A 23,116-nucleotide genomic window follows, 5' to 3' on the forward strand; every position below is an offset into this window, starting at 1 on the left:
AGACTGTTTTACTTCCAGCTGTTTGATACCGATGATGATGTTCATGCATTAGCAATAAAACGCTTTTTGACATGAATTTAATTTATAAAAGTAACAGGAGCGAAGGGTTTTAAACACGCAGAACGCGCTGCGATTCAATGGCGCGTTTGAATTGCCGTCGCAAAATTCCAATTACCAGCGGTTGACGCACCCAAGCTCATATAAATTGACTAAAATTATCAGTGCATAACTTTAGTTCAACCGTTTGAAGGCATCATTTTAGGTAAATTTAATAATTTTTCCACATCAATCATTTCCGATCGAATCAGAAGTATTTTTTTAGAATTTAGATCTTTACTGATCTCAAAACAAACAAACAAATAAAACCAATTTATTTTTCAACTAACAGAATTTTGTTCCAATAACAACACCAGTTATTTCAACTAAAATATTTGTTGAAATTGAAAGGTATGTGTCCTCACTAATTGACAGCATTTTTTTTTCAAACAGTTGAATTAGTTGTTTCAACCATCGTTTCTGCTAATCGAAAAACAAAAATGACAGTTCAGTTAAAACAACAATCGATTAGTTGTACCAAATTTTAACCAATCGAATTCAGAAAATCAACTAATATTCTGGTTGAAATGGGATCGCGGGTGGTTCCGTGTGGATTTAATCAGATTACGAATATGAAATTTCTATTATTATGAGACTACGTCGACTTTTGTCCTCCCTCTTAGATGTAGAGTGCGTAGACTTTGATTAAATAAATCGACATTCAGACAAAACGCCAGGATTAAGAAGGTCCAATGAAATTCTCTGATTTTCTAGGAATCTACACCCAGAAGATCCGTGCATGATTTGTGCGAGCAGTAAATTGGTCATTGAGCTCAGCTGTGCACCCAGAATATATTTCAATGAAGATTAACTGTGTTGTGAACTGGACGGAGTCGTAAGAGGAAAATTACTTACGCAAAGTTGTGTAATAGAAGTAGGGTAAAGGCGTCATTTCTCGTGAGTTCAATGCAGGGGTGGAAATAAGCAAATTTTTTTATTCACAGTATATCAAAATAGTCAGTGTTATCTTTTCATATCACATATTTATTGTAGATATTATAATTAATTTTGAAACGAATGATTTTTGATGAGATAAATTTTGGTTTTACTTAGAATTTAAAAAAGTCTTCAATTTCATTTTCCATAATTTAAAACATATTCGCAATTTTAGTTTTGTTACCCAATTTTTTAATTCACGGTGTTCGGTTTTTTGATTCACAATCGGAAATCTTGATTCACATTTTCATGCGCAAAACTGGCTTATTTCCATCACCTATAAACATTGACTGACGGCGAAAGGTGAAATTCTAGTCAGCTAACTTTTAACGAATCTGTCGTTGACTTTATTAGTAGCTCAGTCAAAACCGACCGAACTGGTACGGTGACCAAACCGAGCTCACTTACCCCAAGTTTGTCATACAGTAGCTGTACCATCTTTCCCCATCTTTCGGGGCCGCCGGAGAAAGGAAACGAGAAAAAAAACGATGACGATGGAAATTATCGCGATTTGCATCTTCATCATGCTTTTCTGAAAGCATCCCGTCGTCCGTCGCCGGGACTGTTCTAGAATGCAATATTCATTCAAAAACCTCGTCGTCGCGGCCAAAGCCAGCAAACTCTGCACGAGGGCAGTTTTGTGTTATTGGGAGAAGGCGGACCCCAAACCAGGTGGTCGCGTTCCTTCGCGTCCTGGTGAATGGCGTCGTATCGAGGGCAGTGGTTTATGCATATTGGTTTTATTTTCACGCTCGAGACTCAGAGATCGTTCTAGAAAGACCGGTACATTGTTGTGTGGAATTTGATTGGTTCTTCACCACAGAAGATCAAGCCACATCGTTCGAACATTCGTGCATTTGATTCATTCCACTTTACGACGAATTAAATGCGGTCTACGAATTCAGAATGGATTATTTCGGATAAATTCAACCGGCAGTGCATTACCGTTTAGCACTTTTATATTTCTTGAGTTTCCAACCTTTTTGACCTTCTTATTTTCTCTGATCATTAGCAAAAGACACGTATTAGTTACCATTGATGCAGATGATTTTCGTGCTTTACATTATAGCATTAAAAACTCGCACTTGATTGAACATCTAAACTGATGATCGGGTTGTAGATAGTTTATTGTATTTTTACACGTTTAAAATTGTTTGTTTTTATTTCACATTGATAGATACAATTAAAGTATGTAAAGTCTTTTATCAATTTACTTGTTGTATGCGAATTGAAGAGCTTTCCTCGTACGAACGCTTTCTATTCAATAAGTAAAAAAAAATGAAAGAAAATATAAACCATCGCCCCTCGTTTTGCTTTTGCTGGGCAGATCTGCATTCTTATCTCGCGGTATCTAACCTGGCTATATGTGGCTTGGTACTACACTAAAGTAAAATTTAAATGCGCGTCGACCAACCAACACCAGAACACGAACACACGTTCGGGTCCAAAAGGCGATTGGAACCACCAACGTTCGTCTACTTCGGTCTGTGTGTGAGTGTGTTTACTAAAAGTTATGATCAAGTGACGTGGATTGACTAATTCTCTTACTCGTAGTAAACTTCCGATTGTTACTTGTTAGCTAGTGTTGTGGCTGAAGCCGTTTTTAAGACGTGTTTGTTGTGAATAGGATCATTAAAAAATGAGTATTTATCCATTTTTAGTGCAGCTTTTTTTTAATAAACTACAAGCGAATGGCGAGTGAAACTATCTGAATTTAAATTACGAGTAATTTAACAAAAAAAAGAAACTAAACTGCTTTCTAACCGACATTAACAAAAGATTTGACAATTCAATTTGCGCTAAAATAAAAGGCTGACTAAAAGTACATTGGTATGCCCCTCGAACTGCTTTGACAGTGATTTGTTTACACTCCAACGGAGAACAGTCACGATGTAGAATTAATTTGTAATTTTCTCACAAAATAAATAATAACCGAACCCTAACTGCTGTCAAACCGTTTGTTTGAAACTTGTTTCGAACCTAGCTTTAACGTTACGTGAACTGGAAATCAAGTCAGTTTCAAACCTGATATTTATATCAGGTTTGATCAAACCCCCGTTGCTAAATGCGAACCCAACACAGTTTCGTGAAAAATGAGTTTGTTTGATGAAACTACCCTGGGTCAGTTTCAGTTTTCACAAGCGAAAACGGCGTCGGGATCGTCGCAAGTAAACATCGGAACAAAACATGGCTCAAAATTCTATTTCAGAGCTAATATGTGGTGTTTTTGGGTATGTAGTTTGATTTTTTCAAGTTATCAAGTATTCCCTCCTTGGGAACTATGAAATTAAACTTTGCTCTCGGTTCTAGCAACTGGACATGATTCGACGGATGACCCTGAAACGCTCAATGTTTACACTTTTCTTCCCAATATCTTCTTGTTTTTACAAAAAAACAAAATGCCAACCACATTCACAACATAGGACATTCTCGTCACCTGTTCATTCACCATCGTGAAGAACAACTGGTTCAAATTGGATCAAAGTAGTCGGTCGCGTTCAGAACGAATGTCAAATAGAGCTCGAAAGAAGAGAAAATATTACTCAAAAACACCGGGAAAATCCGTAGTAGCCTGCTGACTAAAGTGCTGAAAATGCTGAAAACATCAGTTTTTCGAGTGCTCAAAACCTACAAAAAGACCCAGAGTGTGAAAAGCATAGATGCCAGGGAAAAATTTCCAAAATTTTCAGACAGGGTTGCAAAAGTCTGTATTTCCGAAAAAAAATCTGCAGTCATCAAATATGTCTTTCTGGCAGCAATTTCTCTCTAAAGTATGATACGCTAAACTGACTTGGCGAACAAAAAAACAAAAAAAGGTCGCGATAATTTCAAAAGTCTGCAAATTTTTACGAAAGTCTGCGAAAACCTCGATTTTATAAAGTCTGCACAACAAATAATGTATGCAGCACTTTCTACGAAATCTGCAATACTGGCATCTCTGGTGAAAGGAATAGATGACAAGCAAAAATTTCCAATATCTTCAGACAGGTTTGCAAAAGTCTGTGAATTCGAGACAATGTCGACGGACTTTCATTTCTCTATAAAATATGACACACAAGACTGGCTTGGTGAGCAAAAAAAAAACAGGCCAATTGAAAATTCTGTAAATTTTAACAAAAGTCTGCGAAAAACCGGATTTTCAGAAGTTTGAAAAAAAAAATCTGCAACAAAAAATGTCTGCAGCACTTCATACGAAATCTGCAGATTTGCAGACAAATCTGCAGACCTGGCATCTCTGCCCATAAATGACTGAAAGGGAAAATGAAAGAAGGAACACAATTTTGACACTATGGTTTTGCTTATGTCGAGACCTGGAACTCGTTTTCATAATTTGCGACTGCGAAGCTGAGAGTGACATTTATTTCTCGTCATTTTCGTTTATTTTATGTCAATGAAAAAACTTTTAAATAACAATCACCACTGGATGCGAGGATTTGCCGGGAAGATTGAAGTTCGCGATTTGTTGTTTTGGCTTGAAAACGGAATCATTCATCGTCAGCATCGTCAACGATGACTTCCGAAGTTTACATCGAAAATTTCCTCAAAAAGCATAGTATATTGTCGTTCATCTGTAAGCATAAGGAAAAAGTCAAATTTTGCTAGGTTTTGGCTAGTAGTCACTGCAGTAGAATTATACTGCCAACTAGATCGATTTTGTTACTCCGAATTTAAACCACTCGGAACAAATATTGTGTAACTGCAAAGCAGCGACTTCCAGTAAAAGTGGGCGCCGATGGATTTCTTCGTGAGAAGGGTTTGAGATTTCATTTGAACCCTACAACGCTTAATAAAAGTACTGTATAGCAACTATTATGGGACTTTTTTTTAACTAATTAAATCACAAATTACAGGTTTGTTTCGTGCGTACCAATTGAACTTTTAGTCAACCTTCAGATCTTCCATTCACATGTTTCAGTTCATCTACGAGCTAATCAGCCTTTTATCTACTATCCGTTTCCCACGCATATCGAAAACAAACAAAAAAAAATCAATTACAAATTAGTCCCCACAAACGACTGCTAATCAATGGGAGCAAATGTTACTTATTTAACTGTTATTGGCTTGATTGGTTGGTTGTTTTGTTTTGGTTGGTTGGTTGGTTGGTTGGTTAGGACCACTTAACCGAATCCCACACTAATATCATCGCTAGAATTGATTTAGATTACACTAGGTATGTGATACATCATTTTGATACGAGTGAGTTATTGGTTGAAGTATTGAAATGTGATGTTTTTCGATTTCTGTGCACATCAAGATTTAGTTTTTTTTTTTTTCGAACAGACAGAATTCGTATTTGATGTGTGAGCATTCAAGTATTTTTTTTTTGTTGTGTTAGAAATTAGTTTAGAGGTTACTTAGTGGTTCTAGGACTAACGATGGCAGTTTTCAAATTCAACAAACTCGATTTTATTTGGTCTTCTGTGCAATAATCTCATGCCGCACTTTGCTACTCAAAAAAAGGGAGGGGTCCATTTCTCGCGTTTCCGTTTCGCGTTGAGCAAATGCATGTCCTAAGCAGTCAAATTTTTGGAATGGATATAAACCGTTTTTTTTTGTTCCGCTTTATACATTTACCTTCAATAAAATAAACAATCAGCTACAGGATTCCAATTGGGCCAGCAATGACGTCTAGTATAATTAATAGTAATGACAGTAATATAGGAAAATACATTTTGCTAGATACAAGTTGTGGGGAAAAAACAGGAGTTTCCATTTAAAAAAATGGTTATTTTTTTATCGTCTAAACAGCGGAAAGGCAGGCTGTTTCCGTCGCTGCGGTGAGGCATCCTATCCGGGTCGGAATTACTACTACTCCTAGAAAACTTCGTCAGTACTCGCGCAGCAGTTCATGTTCAGTTAAAAATGTTGTTTTGTTATCAAGTATCATTTCTTTTTTTTGTTTGGCAGCAAATCTCCATAATCTCTCGAGCAAAACAGAGACAAAAAACAAACACTGGTTCGACTCGGTTTACTCATGCTCGCTGGGAGCTCCCGGATAGTAGTAGGGTGGTGGACGCTCGTATTCGGTTGCCGGTGGAGCCATCGGAGGATTCTGGTAGCGTGGAGGAGCACCGTCCCAGTTCCTGTGGAAGAAAAAAACACACACACAAAACGATTTGATTAGTTCGTTTGCCTTCGAAGCGCCTTGGATTGCGCAGGTTGCCACAGAAATCGGATGATGGTTCATTAGCATACACATCACAAACACGCACACAAACAGACGACGAGTTCAGTACGAAGGTATGAAAATGTACAATGAATTAAACGATCAGTTGGATGGTTTCGTCTCTTCTGAAGTGTTTCGAGCATCGTGGTCGAGTTTTACCTACTTCACTTTTTTTTATTCAAACTCTCTAGTGAGGTGGGAATGACATCGATTGGGACCGTGATCGTCATTTCTTGATTCTTAGTACTGCTAAACTACATTTGGAAAATTGCATGGAAGCAAATGATCGAGTTCAATTTTCAACATGAAACAGTCCTTTTAAAGGTAGTACTAGAGTACCGTCTTCAAAGTCAGCGATGAATGCATCTCGATGATGGCTATAGCGCCTCTTACACGAGAATGTTTAATGTCATTTTTAATGATTACTTTTTAGTAATGACACTTTTAATGATCGTATAAGCAAATACAAATATTAATACCCCTAGATCACACACATTCGGAGCGCCAATGTTTGTTTCACGGAATGATCAATTTTCCCTAGTCTGTTTTACTGTTTCGTCAAGACGGCCAGCGTTGGCAGGTTGCAGGATTTGTCTCGCTTCACCAAACACTCAAACTAAACAGTTATTTGGCCAGATTTTCTAAATTTTCCCAGACTTTCCAAATTTTCCTAGATTCTGTCAGATCTTGCTAGATCTTTACGGTTTTGGCCTCTATACGATAGGTGGGGAGACCTTTTTTTTTGCTAACTGTAAACGAAGCCCGGCAAAAATTTTCTTGTAGGGTAAGGGCTCCCTATTTCATCTCATTTGTAAGGACGTTACCCTAAAACCCTGATTTAGCCACTAAAATCATTGCGATTTTTTCATATTTCTGCTTAATTCGCCTTGCTTCACATTGGAAATTGATTCACATTCCTTGGAAAATAAAATAATAATATTTAAAAAATCATCTAAAAACACTTCTGATGTGCTCACTACTGTGCTCCTAATTTCATCTCAAAGGTTTTATATTCATCGTATCGTTGGTCCTTTATTCATCTCATAAATTAGCAATGGCGACAGCAATCAAAACCAAAATATTGCACTATTACACTCTCAGGTTCAAAATGTCAAAATTTTCCTTAAAAAGGGCCAAATGCCAACTATGAGACAACACACGATATTGTTAGAAACATTTTGGAATCATTTCGACGTTTAGAATTTTTTGGATCGATTTCGTTTAAAATTTAAAATTTTACTGTGCAGTTAATTTGGAGAATTTAAAAAAAGGCGGGTGGGTAATGTCAGAGATATAACTGGATGTCGTGAATACGAAAAAACTGACACGCTCATATCTCTTTTCCGAATATCAGTTAGTTGATTGATTGTATGAATTGTGCAAGCTTTCTCCTTTTTTACACGGAGAACCCTTTGATCATAAAATTGCGATATCGCAGTTTTTGATTTTTGCGATAGTTGGTTTAACTAATTTCTTTCTGATTCAACCAATATGGTTTTTGATTTACATATATTCAAGTAGTTGAAAAATTTGTTGTTTCGAATGCTGTCAAATGCCGGAGTCAGTTGAAAGCAAAACAATAATTACAATGCAGAATCCCCAAGCTACCAAAGTAGCAGCTGCCGAGGCTAGAGCAAATATGCTACCTCGAGTTGCAGGGGATCCCGAGAGTATTTTAAAATCTCTCCAGACTCCCCAGATCATTAGAGACCTTCCCAGTTTTGATGGAAACCCTATAAAATTACATTCTTTTATTAGAGCCATTGATAGTTTAATGCCAACTATCAATAGAGCTGTTGGAACAGGTTGCCACCAAGTTTGGATTCAAGCAATTCGAACCAAAATAGTGGGAGAAGCAGACAATATTCTCGAATTGTACGGTACAAATTTGAATTGGACCGACATAAAACAAAATTTAATTACACATTATAGCGACCGACGGGACGAGGTGTCTTTGACACGCGACCTCTTCGCTATTCACCAAGTGAGCACTGTAGAAGAATACTACAGCAAAATCTCTCATGTGGTGTCTCTGTTAGTGAATTTGCTAAACATCAGTGAAGAGCACACAGCTGTGAAAGCAGCGAGGAACAATTTTTATCAGCAGCTAGGACTAAAAGTATTGTAAAAGTGGGAGGATTAAAAGGTCCGTTAGGACCAATAATCCGGGCTCAGGCCCCAACAAATTTAAAGGATGCCCTTCGATTATGCATCGAAGAAAGCAATTAATCTCACACGCGAAATAAACAATTTGGCACACCTCCACCAATTCCACAAAAACCAAATTCATCTCCACAATGGCCCATTGAACCGTTTAACAATAGACAGGGTGGCAAGTGAATTGCCGATTTCAATTTCCCGGTTTTTTCCCTGTTTTCCCGGTGCGTGAGACTAAAATTCCCGGTTTTTAGAACAGGCTCAAATCGCCTATGTTTAGTTTTTTTTTAATATTTCTAAAAAAATCCCATATCCAAAAGAACACCGAAAGTTGAAAAAAATAGTATTTTTTGGGTATCTCGATTTAGAAATAGAAAATATTCATTACGCCAAGTGCACATAACAATTGCAAGAAGTCTTTCTTGGCTTTCTCATATAGATAAGTTATGCAATCACTGTGAAAACCGATTCTGGAACCAACCAAGGCCCGCAGGGCTGAGTGTCATATACCATTCGAATCAGTTCGTCAATATCAGAAATTGTGTATGTATGTATGTATGGAGATCAGCAGAGTGAAAATATATGCTCTAATCTTGATTAGAAACTGTTTCTTCGGCTCAACAGCCTCCTTGATTACGCTCCCAGCAATCAATATAGCATTATCAAAAAGCTTTCCGCAGTGCCGATATCGTAACCAATGAGGTTCAACCGAGGCGCGAATATTGCTAGTTAAAAACTAACAGCATTATCAACGAAACGCTGAGCCACAAGATTTCAAAACGTTTTTGTTCTAGAGTATGAGGATTTGCTTAATAGAAGATTTAAGAATTAAATAATCCTTCGAACGACGTTTACAAACCTTGTCCAAATATTCATCTTTAGAACCAACAGTACCACCCAGCTTAATGTATTCCATCGTTATTTTGTCTGTAACTTCGCTACTAATGTTATTCGTATGTACTAGCTCTTCAAGATAAAAACTCAATCTTTTTACCTTTTTTTATATATATAAAAAATAGGTATAGAATTCGCTCAAACTTTCGAAAAATTTTCCGAGGCTCGGAGGGCCGAATGTCATATACCAATCGATTCAGCTCGACGAACTGAGCAAATGTCTGTGTGTGTGTGTCTGTATGTGTGTTGTCAACTAAGAGGTCGAGATCTCAGAGATGGCTGGACCGATTTTGATCAAACTAGTCGCAAATGAAAGGTCTCCCCGTCACCCAAAACGCTATTGAATGGTTTTGAGATCGGATGTTTACTTTTTGAGTTATACGAAGTTTTATGTCAAAATTTTCAGTTTTTTGACAGTATCTGTCACATTTGACCTTGAAAACAGAATATGTTTCCAGACTTAGATTTCGCTCGGTAATACCTATCCAACAAGCCATAGATTGTTAAAATCCGTCCATTTTTAACGGAGATATCGATATTTTTGTGTAAGCCTTATTCCAGTAGAAGGAATTTTGAGCGCTGTATGAAAAAGCAATGCTTGGGAGCAACATGAAACACGATTTTTTATACTGTTACATATAATTGTTTCTAAGTACCAAAAAGACTGTGTACAGCATCCTTTTTTATGACAATTTGCCTCGGACCAATTTTAGCACGGTTCATTTTTGGCAACATAATCTTTCGAATATGGCATATGTAAACCAGATGATACCAGCATTATCGAGTTGGAAGTAATTCCATAATTATATTGATTTAAACTATTTACAGCAATAAATGCTGGAAGAACATGACTTCCATATACCATACGACTCAGTTCGTCGAGATCAGCAAATGCGTGTGTGACAAATAATTTCACTCAATTTTCTCGGAGATGGTTAAACCGTTTTCTACAAACTCGATTCATATGAAAAGTCGTATACTCCCAAACAAGGTTCCTGAATTACGTTTGGATCCGACTTCTGATTGCGGAACCACAGGATGATATGTGAAACGAAATTAAAATAATGCAATTAATTTTTCTCGTAGATGGCTGAACCGATCTAAGATTCAAATGAAATCTAAGAATCATCTATGATTCAAATGAGAGGTCTTAAAATCCTATAAAACCTCTTACTTTTAAGTCAGATCCGACTTCTGGTTTAGAAAATGCAGGGTGATTAGTATAAAAATGTTCATTTCACATAAATTAATCAGGTTTATCGGGTTTGCAGATTTGAATAGTCGATTACCAAATAAATTTATTTCAGTTTGAGCGGTATTCGTTTTTGGATTCGGAATGTACCCTTAAATTTTAATTCGCACTACAATTTCTCAGAGATGTCTACACACTCCTCAGGTGAATTTAACTGATTTCGGCTACACCGATTTTAGAATTCCGGTTCCAGTATCGAATCGATTCTCAAAGCTCAATCATTTTCTTAAAAAAGACCAAATCGAACTTCAAACACAGATATTACAGGACTTAAGGTCCCATACAAAATTGGTGAATTTTATCCGATTCTGGAATTACAGATGATGAGTTTATAAATTTCATGTAAATTGTTTGACGTAATAATTTATGGCCATTCGAATCATTTTGGGCTATGCTAATTCCTGAATACCGGCTCTGGAAGTACCATAAATAATGACGAAAAACTCTAAAGTGGAACTTACTTCGACATCTCATGGAATGTTCAATCGATTGTCACACGTTAAGATTGAAATTCGATACGATTTGCAGATTCGAAATTACAGGGTAATGAGTGATTAAAATCTCAATTTGCCGTTTTAAACGACGATAATTAAAATAATGTCATGAGAACTAAAACACCTAAGAATATCCATGCAAAAACACATGCGTATTGATAAAAAAAGGTATCATCTCACTGCTAGGTGGATTAATCACGTTTTTACTATTTCAAATTAATTCGAGGTAACAGTAGGATTAAAACAAAAAACATATCTGGCCAGCGGATATGATAAAAGTGATAAATCTTGCATTTCACGAAGGAATACAGCATTAACATTCTTGAAATTTTGTTTGAAAATTAACCTATTTTATTCCGACTCCATTCTCTTTCTAATAATGATCTTAAGTGCAGCTTTTACCCCTAATTCGATTATTGTTAGTGTTTTCTAGGTTGCCAGAAATGCCACCATTTAAAATTTAAAAGCCAAATAAACAAGAATTAAATTTAAAGTCTTATAAATAAAATTGAAATTGTTATTTTCCGAAGGATTCAATATTTTGTAAGACTACTGCTAAATGAGTCTTATGAAGGCTATCTGGAAAATCATTGGTTTTTAAGACTCTTAGGATTCAAACTAGGAGTGTATTCCAGAGATGGGCAAAACCGTTCTTTACAAAGAATCGATCAAAATTTAATAGTTCTACCAAAAAAATAGTTCTATTGAACCGTTCTTTCGATCTTCTTTTTTTATATATCATTTATTTTATCCCGATTTTAAGCTTTTTGGTTTCGTTCTTCCAAAACTTTGTATATTTCTTCGAAAATAATATGAGAGCTACAGATTACAAATTCAATAATAGTGAGTACTTTTTGCATATATTATTACCAACAATCATTTTTTATACGTTAACAAAGGACACGAATGTGTGTAACTTCTACCAGATTCCTTAAACCAGCAAACATTCCGAATAACGCAACTAACTTGCATATGTCCTAATAGAATGCGATTACTTTCATTTCTATATAGAGAACTATTATTCTTGAATAAAGAACCCTAAGTCACTCACTCTTCGAGGAGAAATAACTCGTTGAATTGTTCGTGAACGGATTACCCATCTCTAGTGTATTCCAATACTATATTAGCCTAGTATAGTCTAAAAAAAGTATACCTAAGGTTAAAAACCAGCAAGAAACAGTTCTACTCCCGATTCCATCTAACAACATATGAGATATTCTTTCAAAATTGAATTATGGTGAAGCAGAACTAAACCCTTCTAAAATTCTTAAAATGGACTCTTGTCGCTCTGGAAAAACAACTACAATCTATGCCTCTATGTACTGAGATGATCTAAATTTGATTCTTCGTCGACATCAACATCCGCATTCTTGTGATCCTACTATGAAATCTACAGGGTAATGATCTTTAATATAAATTAAACATTAAACATTCACTGAACAAAGCAGACCATCTTCTAATCCTTTCTAAGGTTTTTCACAAACTATCAGAAACCAATTTCAGCTCTCAAAGTAGGAAATCATTGTCATTACTGAAACAAATTATGATGAAACCCATTCAAAAACATGAAGGCTCCTAAAATTTTTTCATAATTTTTTTAAACATGTTACCTGACATTTCTTTTGTAATCATATGCAAACTTGTTCTGAAATTTGATAGAAATCTAGCAAAAACATCCGTTCGATGTGCTGTTGTTGATAACAACTAAGAAAGCTTTGATGCTTTTTGATCCATTAAAAATTGCTGCCAAACCCTTACAAAAACTGTTGAACGAACGAACGAGGATGTTGGTCCCATTTCCAATGGATTGTGTACCATAAAACTTGTGTGGGACAACACGATGTTTCAAAAGTTTTACTGAACTTCTCACTCAAACACAAAATGGAGTATTGCCTCCAACTTTTCATTTGTTCAATCAAGAAAATCATGATGCTGGAAATCTTTACTAAGATTAGGGCTAATAAATTTTTTCCCGGATTTGCACTAAAATTCCCGACTTTTTCCCGGTTTTCCCGGTCACTTGCCACCCTGAATAGACCACAATTTCCACCGTTTTCACAAATACCCATTCCATTTTCACCACAACGACCAATTCAATTCACACAACAAAGACCTTTTCCCATCCAACAACCGCGATTCCAATTCCCTCAACAACGACCATTTCCCTTTTCACCGCAAGTACAATTTCAAAACCCCCAACAGCGACCATTTCCGTTTCAAGAAAGAGTGATTCAAAACCCACAACCAAAGCCAATTCCAATGGAACTGGATAACTCCATTAGAAGTAGGCAGAAAAATTATATGAACCGTCCACATTTTCAAATAGAGGAATTTCCAACAAATTATGATGATTCCAATTTATATGATCCCAATGAATATTATTATTACGATAATTATAACCAACAATATCAAACTGCGTATGAAAACACTAACGAACCTCAACCAGTCGAAACAAAACCAAAAAATTTAGAATTCAATCAAGAAACCGATAGCAAGGAAGCCGAAATTGATGATCTAAATTTTCATCAAGTGGCGGCAGACTTTCATCCGACGTAAATAATTTCGTCCCTTACATCGAAATAAACACTTCCAAAGGCTTACTTAAATTTCTCATAGACACAGGTGCCAACAAGAATTACATTAGTACCAAGCACGTAAACCTTGAAAAATGCCGATTTACCAAGCCAACCTCTGTTCAAAATTTCAATGATTGTCATAAAATAAATCAATTTGTTGGATCTAACCACTTCATTCAGATTCCTGGCACACAAAAATTGAAATTTTATATCTTTGATTTTCATCCTTATTTCGATGGAATAATTGGATACGAGGCGTTACAATTGCTGAAAGCCAATATTCTTACTGCTAGTAACGAACTTCAATTTGCTTCTGGAAAAATTCAAATGTAGCGAAAATATCCTCATTCTCAACGAGTACAATTAAACTCTAACCAGACGAAATTCGTAAGCTTTTCTGTTAATATCGATAACGGCGATTTCCTAGTATCAGAAGATACTTTTATTTGCAACGATATACTCCTGCACTCAGGCTTGTACAGCGCAGTGAATAGTCGAGCTTGTTTAGCCATAACTAATAGTTCGAACGAGTTATCGCGAAACGATATTAGTCAACCCATGGAATTTGAATTAAATAATTTTGAAACCCAACCTTCATCAAAATTTGCTAAGCCGATAAACCAGCGTTTATTCGATCAATTGCGGTTGGTAATCGACTATCGGAAATTAAATGAAAAGACTATCCTATCCCGAACATAACCGACATCCTCGATAAACTTGGGAGATGCAATTATTTTGCCACGCTAGACTTAGCATCCGGGTTCCACCAGATCGAAGTTGAAGCGTCAGACATTCCCAAAACGGCTTTTAAATGCCAAGAAATGATCTACCAAATTAAAAAAATTGACCGTTTCATTATTTGGTATGTGTTTTATTTATACTTCAAATCAGCAAGCTCCTAAAAAACACCCTCTATTTGTTACGTATTATTTAAATGTGTGGTAGAATATATTTCTATATTATCTATATTCAGAAATTAAAAAAAAATGTCAGTTTCATTCGTATTCACATCTTCTAGTTATGTAGGTGACATTACTCACCCGCGTTTTTTTTTTATTTTCGAACATAAATATAGAATTTTTTAAATTGTGCGCAACGTTTTTAAAAGCACTATCTGAGTCAGAATTTCTTAAAGTCGTTCAGTCTTCTCGTGGTAACCAAGGGAAAATTAAAATATGATCACACGTGATTTTTTTCGATAAGGTTTAATATTACTTATTTTTTTTATATCAACAACTAAAACAACTTCATCAGGCCCGTAAAAAAAATAATGTTACTGAAAATTGCCTAATTAGATAATTTGCGGTGCGCCATTAACTGACGTTTTTAACAGACACCTTAAACTTTTACACTGAAACTATCATAATTAGATATTTAAATAAAATTTGTGACTATGACCGAGAGAAAGTTATTATATTACATTTCTTAACGTTTAATGTTATGCCATTTCAATCCCATATTTTTAAGACCTTCTAAGGCTGTGAACCATTTCGCGGTTAATTTTAACTGTTGGTTAAAATCGGAAAATAACCATCGATCTGTCAAAAACAATCATGCTTTCGAGCAGGTTTATTTTAGACAACATCAAAATAATCACTCGAGTGTTAACCAAAAGTTAAAATTAACCACAAAATGGTTCACAGCCTAAATGTCCATTTCTAGAGCACAAAAACCCACAAGACTTGTGATGAATTTTGATAAGTGGTTCGAGATAGATCCCTTACTTCGATTCGTGGAGAACGGAAAGCATCTTCAAAATTTGTAGGTCATATTGGTTGATGGCCATACAAACTTACTTTAGCTATACAGGTTCCGGTATCAGGTTCCGGAAGTAGCGGTTTAAAATTCCAAAACGAAATTCAAATCGATTTCTCAGAGATGACTTTAGGTTTGGGAATAGATAACAGTTCGAGTAGACCAAATCAGGTGAACAAGGTGGATGGGCAATTAATTGGAGCACTAAATCGTTGATTTTAACTATGGTAGCGATGCTCATTTGGTGCAGGTAAGGCCCTCTACAGCGATTTCGGTCTTTAATCAATTTAGTACTTCAAAACTATACTATGACAATCCCAGAAAACTGGCATCATGATATTTCCGACCCATTAAGCCTCCCTTCTTGGCACGCATGCCGCGACGACTTCAGTCCATTGTCGTTTAATCATTTATTTCTCTGGCGTATAATAATGGATCCATCCAAACTTGTACTCGAAGTGCACTTGCGCTTGTCTTTTCAGTCCTAAATAAGTATGTGCGAGATCCAGCGACAGGATATCTTTCGAATTGGCAGAATCCTTTTTTTCAATTATAGATGTTTTAACCTTATGGTCATTCGCCTCTTCGGGCTAGAAAAACTTTCTGATCCTATGTTCGGGGTTGGGAATCGAACCCAGGCGGGCTGCGTGAAAGACATCGACTTACCTATCACGCTATACCCGTCCCCTTGGTAAGCTCGCGCACTTTCATATTCCAGTCGTCCAGAATAATTAAGTGTATTTTTAATATTGTCGTTTATTTTGCTCCGTATTTAATTTTCATTTTATTTAGTTTTGAACCTGTTCGCTTCGAATCAAACATTTTTTTTATTTCTGCTCTGATTTCGGGAGGGGCCAGGGCCCCTCGGGCCCCCCTCTGGGTACGTGCCTGAACTTCATGCTGTGAGCTTCCTGCTTCCTACTAATCCTACTAAATTCCCGCTGTAAAATGCCTTCCCAAACATTCGCTTCGATTGGATGTTTGACTGCGCATTTAGTGAAATCGGTACCGTTTCTCAACCAGACACGCTTCGCTCGAAACTCGCGCCTAAATTATGGCTTTGTTTTTTTTTTCGAAATGAACGTTCAAAACATTACAAAGTAACGAGGGACAATTATGCGCAGCAAAAGGTCGTTTGTGAGATGAACAAGTGATAACATGAAAGCAAAGTTTCACTCCATCGACATTTGGATGAATTGACAGAACCACGACCGCTAGCTGCCGAATGTCGACCGAAGAGAGGCAATAAAACAGAATATGCAGGGGTATTATGCAAGATAGTGCAAGACCAAACAGGTAATACAAACAGACCGGAAGGGGTTGGTTGGTTGGTTGGTTGGTTCAACAAACTGATTCTTTCAACGATTACTTACAATGAACCCCTCTGCTCTGACTGCTCTGGCTGGGCTGATCACCTCTAGATCTAGTATCTACAATTCGACTGACCGCAGTCGGTGCCATTGCATCTTTTGGTAACGGGATATAGTAAATGAATGAACACCACATTTAGTACGAGTGTTGTGAGGCAGCAAAGCAGATTTATGTGAGTTGGACATTTCCGAATGCCTAGGAAATAGCTAACGGATTTTAGTGATTTTCAGGGGTTATCTTTGTGTATCATACAACGGAGGGTGAGGAGATTTATGGTGTGCATGTCGAAAACATGGATAGCACACTAAGTGAAATTTTGGAATGTGCTTTTACTAAAATGTACGGAACGAATGAATTTAGCCACGAAAAAAATTAAAACAAAATCCCAGAAAGTAACCTGTTTTGTTAGTTGATAATTAAGTTTTGGAAGCTCGCGATTGGCGATCTTTCTGGTTCAGTCGGCTACATTGTATTGTGTCTTTAACATCAGTACCGCTCGTGACCGTCGTCTGCCCGCGAAGACGTCCGTCGTCCGTCTGGTTTTCCTCTGTCGAGATCATCGATCAGTGACCGTGGTCGGCGGAACGAAATCGCCCGAAAGTCGAGAGGCGACGGAGTACGGGTTGCCAAAATCCCGACCGAACCAATACTGCTATTGCTACGGCTTGCACTTTGACCCCAGCCGAATTGGGTTTCTTCTTCGTCGCCGGCTCGTCGGTACTTGCTATCCCTGTTAATTTTCTGGAATTCTTCGAAAAACGACCGTTGAAATAGCCGACTGAGCAGCCGGTTCGGTGACGGAGGACGACTTGCCATCTTCAGAGACGACATGCCAACGTCCGGAGAATCCGGTGGACTCAAGGACATTTCACGTTCCTTACTACTGCTAGTGGTTAGTATTGATGGCATTTGAGACACTGGACTGGAATAGTACAAGGATGTGGTTAGGATGTATTAATAGAAGAAAACATGCCAGCGATCTTCGGTGGAAACTTGATGTTTGAAGGAACGACGATTTTTTTTGTTTACTACATCTATCGGATGGGCTAGGAGTAACTGTTTGTGTGCTGTTTGCCATGTGTTTTGTGATGCTAGAATGAACACCACATGTTTCTAGATGCTTTCTTTTTTTTAAATACAAAAAGGGAGATGAAGTTCTACCGAACGGGCCTCTCTATCTATCGACCCTACCGAAAAGGCTGTACTCACTTTGGTGCCATGTCGTTATATCTGGGTTCCCGGCTGTGTCCTCCCGAAGGACTGCCGTCTTCGTAGTACACGTCACGTCGATCATGGGAATCCCGACGACGATCGTTCTTCTTACGACGTTTGTTCTTTGGTCCACTACAAAAAAAAAAAAGAAACGCATGCCAAAATAGATAGTCAACCATTAGTTTAACGTTTTTTGGTTTTTTATTCTGTTTTTGCTGAAACAAAATTCATTGACGAATGAAAGGTGAAATTTGGAAATTAGTAACTTTAACCCAAAAAATTACGATAAATGACGTCAGCGAATGAAAAAATGGGATGCGCCATAAAGTACGAGACAAGAAACGGATTTTAATGTTTACACATTTAAGCGGCCAAAATTGTTCTAGAACTGTTCAATGACTGTGTTTTTTTATTTTTTATTTGTTGCTTCGTCGTCACTTAGATCAACTAAACGCTAGTATAGGGGGTTGCAATTAGTGCACGATACTTACCTCGCTAGTGGTATATTGTCTCGTTCACTGTAGGCATCGTACAAATACTCTCTGCAATGAGACGGGAGAGACCACAAAAATAAAACGCTCGAACGTAAGAAGGTTAGTACGAACAAACCGATGGCGGATGTTGGTAAAAAAGGGGATAGTAGAATAAGAAAACAAACCAAAAACAAAAGAAAAAAACAAGGAAGTGTAGGTTGTTGTTGAGAAGTTTTACGTGAAACCTGTGCATCAATCCAAACAGTAGTAGTAGTTTTGAACGAATCAAACACTGGCAAAAAACAAAAACAAACAACGCAAATTCTGGGGACTAGTTTTCTAAAACTGGAGGAATAATGCACTAAAACATACAGTTAAAAAAAAAGGTTATGAAATTAATAATCCTACGGTAGAATTGATGAATTAGTTGATCTAGAATGAAACTTTGTTAGTAGTTAGCTTTATCTTTATTCTACTACTTTTTTTCACACAAGCTAATTGAAACAACTCTATTCAAGGTTCATTACCATTTCAAATTCATTTAGTAGTGAAATGAAACAAAAAATACAGTCCAATTTGAACTGCTCTGCACTGACGAGTCTAAGACGAAACGCAAAGAAAAATAACAACGGTTATGTGTTCTAAGCACAAGTTTAGGATAACCCCTAAATGTCCATACCTGAATCAGCCAGTATTAGCTGAAAACGACGTTTTCGTTCGGCACGTCAGTGAAGACATGGCACTTCGGCGCCAAATAAAAAATAAATGTTTTGCAAATAGTATTCACTTTACGTCTGCTTAGCGGTCCAAGTTGAAATGAGGTTTAAGTTTGCACTAAGCAGTTCAATTAGAACTGCTCTGCATTGACGAGTCTAAGACAAAACGTAAAGAAAAGTAAAAAAATACATAACCAATTCCAATACAACAGATCGATAATATTTCGATGCTTCCAGACTCAAAATTTCGGTTATATCTGTGGTCAAGTTTTCTCGTGTATTTGTGGTACAAAATAACCCGCAAAAAAAAAGATCGAGAGGACGTTGTTCAAAAGTCAGGTAGTTTTAAATATGGCATCTTTGAACATATATGTTCTTAAAATCAATTCATTTGACTGAAAATTGTTTTTTTTTTTCGATTGTAGAAGTTTCAACCTTAAGGTCATTCGCCTCTTCGGGCCGGAAAAACTTTCTGACCCTATGTGCGAGTTTGGGAATCGATCCCAGGTGGGCTGCCGGAAAGGCATCGACTAACCCATCACGCTAAATTCGCCCCCATACTTTACTGAAATTATTCTAGGCCACAAAATGATCCTTGAAGCCAATTTATTTCCGGTGATCGTCACCATGAACCAGTTTAATTTTTATTAGAAACTTCGAAACCCACATTCCAATCCGGTATGTGGTACACTTTGTTCATCACATCCAGAGTGGTGCAATTGGCAGAACTCGAAGAAGGTTGCGAATTAAGAACTGTCTTCGAAAATTGATGTCACTAGATTTCATATTTCGATATTTTCATATCACTGATTTTTCCAGAATGCATTAAAGCTAAACATTGGATGTGTTATCATACAAAGTGTAGCTATGTGTGATCAAAAATGTGTATTTTTCCTAGGTGCGGAATAGCTGTTTTTAAAAACGTTCACACTTAATTTCGTTCGGTAATTCTTGCCTCTTTTGACGAGTTTTGAACAGCTGAACTACCGAATATTTCCATTCTACTGATATATCAGCACAAATGAACATTTGTTGACAGCAGTACCTCAAGGTACCGCAGTGATAAAACGTGAATTTTACCGATAAAATCACCTACCGAGATTTGAACAGCTGAGGTCGGTAATCCAATTTAAGTGTGTTGAATAACTTTGACTTCGTAATTGAACTGATTTATAGGTGAAGATTTTTATCTTCACATATCAACAAACAGAGACATGTATATTTAAGATATCGTCAAACCTCGAAATAAAGCTATTCTGAGAGAATTCTAAATGTGCGCAGTATTCCTGCAGATCTCCATTTTCCGCCTATCGTTGAACGAGATCAAAGATTGTGTAAACTTCCCACACCCTATATTGCGTTCAAACTTCAAACGTTTGCATGTCAAGCTCAAAAGTTTCTTTATTTGAATTCATCGCGTTGCAATTACAAGTTGACTTAGTTATCGTGCCTACTGGCATCGAAGCAAAAGTAAAATTTTGCTCGTCCATCGCGAAAATCCAAACTACTCGCACACAAACCAAAGCCTTGGTATTACTTTCCTTTTGCGGAATTTGACCTTCTGTTTCAACAGACTTCGAAGCCGATTCTTATAACACAGAAGCCATTGTATGGCTGATGCAACGATCCTACTGACACTAAGAAACCTTCCAGGTCGAGGCACAAGCGTACTACAACTTGTAAGACCAGCGCCCTTTGCACGCAAAGTAGTCTAAATTGATTAGGGAGTGTATGGAAAATAAGCTATCCAAATACTTTTGTGTTGTACGCATGTATTTGTGATGGTTTTATATGCTCAGATCACAGCATGCTGTGCGTTTGGCTGTCAGCTTTCGTTTGTTTACTTGTTTGTGCGGTTGAAATTCTGCGTTTTCAAAATGTCGCGTATTGAAAAGGAAGTGAAAATTAAGGTTCTGGACACATGCCTAAGTGAGAAGGGTATTACTATGCGAAAATTGGCGAATCGGTTTGAAATTCATCATGCCAGTGTTAAAACCATCATTAAAAGAGTTTGGGGAACACTATTCTTTGGATGAGCTACCAGGAAGAGGCAGAAAACCCGGTTCTTCCAACCCGAAACTGGACCAGAAAGTGGTATCTCTAATCATGAAGAACAAATCAATGTCAATACGTGATTTTCCAAAAAAAATCAGGAACGAGTGTCGGAATGATCCAGCGTATCAAGAAGCGAAATCACCTGAAGACCTATAAAAAGCAGAAAATTTCGAAACAAAGTGTATAACAGAAGAGGCGAGTCGCAACAAAGACCCGGAAATTGTATTCGCTTTTTTTGCAGTGACCGGATGCATGCGTTTTGATGGACGATGAGACTTACGTAAAGGAGGACTCGAAAACCCTTCCAGGTCCACAATGTTTTACTGTCGTCACAGGTCGATTCAAGTGGAGAAATTCGGTCGAAAGATACTGGTATGGCAAGCAATATGTTCCTGTGGGTTGAAGTCAACCATTTTTTACACTACCTGAACTATAAAAGTAGAAATCTAACGATCTGAGTGTCTCCAGAAGAGATTGCTGCCTTTATTTAAGAAGCATAGTACACCTCTACTGTTTTGGCCGGATTTAGCGTCGGCTCACTATGCCAAAACCTCTCTCAATTGGCTTGCGGAAAAGGGTATAAATTTCATTCAGAAAAATATCAATCCACAAAATTGCCCTCAGCTTCGACCCATCGAACGTTACTGGGCAATCGTGAAGAGGGCCTTCAAGAAGACTCAGCCCTTAAAGGTTGACTTAAAAACAGACCCTTGCAGCTTGGAGAGAAACCAGTAATCAAATGCTGGTGCAAATTCGATCAGGGTAGTCTACTTGACGTAGGACTGCAATCGAGCTTAATACAAAAAACGTGTTTAATCCACCTAGCAGTGAGATGATACCTTTTTTTACCAATCTGCATGTGTTTTTTGCATGAATATTCTTCGGTGTTTAAGTTTTCATGACATTATTTTAATGACCGTCGTTTTAAGCGACAATTTGAGATTTTAATCACTCATTACTCTGTAATGTCGAAACTGCAAATCGGATCGAATTTAAATCTAAAAGTGTGATAATCGATTAAACATGCCATGATATGTAAGTTCCACTTTAGAGTTTACGGTAATTTAAGGTACTTCCAGAGCCGGTATTCAGGAACCAGCATAACCCAAACCGATTCGTATGGCCATATGACGAATAAATTACAACAGTTTTGAGTCCAAATTTGAAGCTCAATCCCATCTTCTATATCGGTTTGAATTTTAAAAATTCATCATCATTTAATTCGAGAACTGGAAGTCATAATTGGATAAAATTAATTAATTTTGTATATAAGTTTATTTTAATTTGAATTTTTGTTTCTGATATTTGATTAGGCTTTTTTTGAGAAAACGATTGAGCTTTGAGAAACGATTTTATACTGGAACGGGAATTCTAAAATCGGTATGGCCGAAGTCAGATAAATTCTCCTGAATAGCTGTATAATTACCATTTGTTTCAAAATATTTGAAAATCAGTGAAGACATCTTTGAGAAATCATAGCACGAATTAAATTTTTAGGTGCCTTCTGAATCGACAAAAAGTTATTTTTTTTTATCGGCTATCCAAATCTGCTAACCCGATAAACCTGATTAATTTATGTGGAATAGACATTTTTATACCAACCACCCTGTATCCCCGAAACCGGATGTTGGATCTGGCTGAAGAGCAAAATGTTTTATAAAATCTTGAAACTTTTCATTTTTTATACTAATCACCCTGTATCTCCTAAACCAGAAATCGGATCTGAATAATTTTTATAGGATTTTAAGACCTCTCATTTGAATCATAGATGATTCTTAGAATTCATTTGAATCTTAGATCGGTTCAGCCATCTACGAGTAGAATGAGTTACACAATTTTGATTTCGTTTCATATATCATCCTGTAGTTCCGGAACCAGAGGTCGGAACCAAACATAATTCAGGAACTTTGTTTGGGAGCATACGACTTTTCGTATGAATCTGAATTTGTAGAAAAGAAATTT

At 36.9% G+C, this 23,116-nt stretch overlaps 1 protein-coding gene and 1 pseudogene across 9 annotated transcripts in view; one reads left to right on the forward strand and one right to left on the reverse strand.

Annotated features, from left to right (window-relative positions):
• Positions 1-1,973: 1,973 nt before the first annotated feature.
• LOC131434480 (prominin-like protein) overlaps positions 1,974-23,116 on the reverse strand; it is a 157,613-nt gene continuing 136,470 nt past the window's right edge. For 5 of the 9 annotated variants that reach the window (XM_058601225.1, XM_058601220.1, XM_058601224.1 and 2 more), the window contains 4 exons: positions 18,402-18,452; positions 17,908-18,042; positions 17,096-17,620; positions 1,974-6,116 (listed from right to left, as the gene is read on the reverse strand). In XM_058601225.1, coding sequence (XP_058457208.1) covers positions 17,185-17,620; positions 17,908-18,042; positions 18,402-18,452 — 622 coding nt within the window. In that variant the 3' untranslated portion in view covers positions 1,974-6,116; positions 17,096-17,184. Of the gene's footprint in view, positions 6,117-16,700; positions 16,794-17,095; positions 17,621-17,907; positions 18,043-18,401; positions 18,453-23,116 lie in introns of those variants that run through there. The other 4 variants (XM_058601229.1, XM_058601221.1, XM_058601226.1 and 1 more) reach the window with 4 other exon arrangements.
• LOC131439710 (U4 spliceosomal RNA) lies at positions 9,025-9,174 on the forward strand (annotated as a pseudogene).

This window comes from Malaya genurostris, chromosome 3, assembly GCF_030247185.1.
Source record: "Malaya genurostris strain Urasoe2022 chromosome 3, Malgen_1.1, whole genome shotgun sequence".
NCBI classification, from domain to species: Eukaryota; Metazoa; Arthropoda; class Insecta; order Diptera; family Culicidae; genus Malaya; species Malaya genurostris.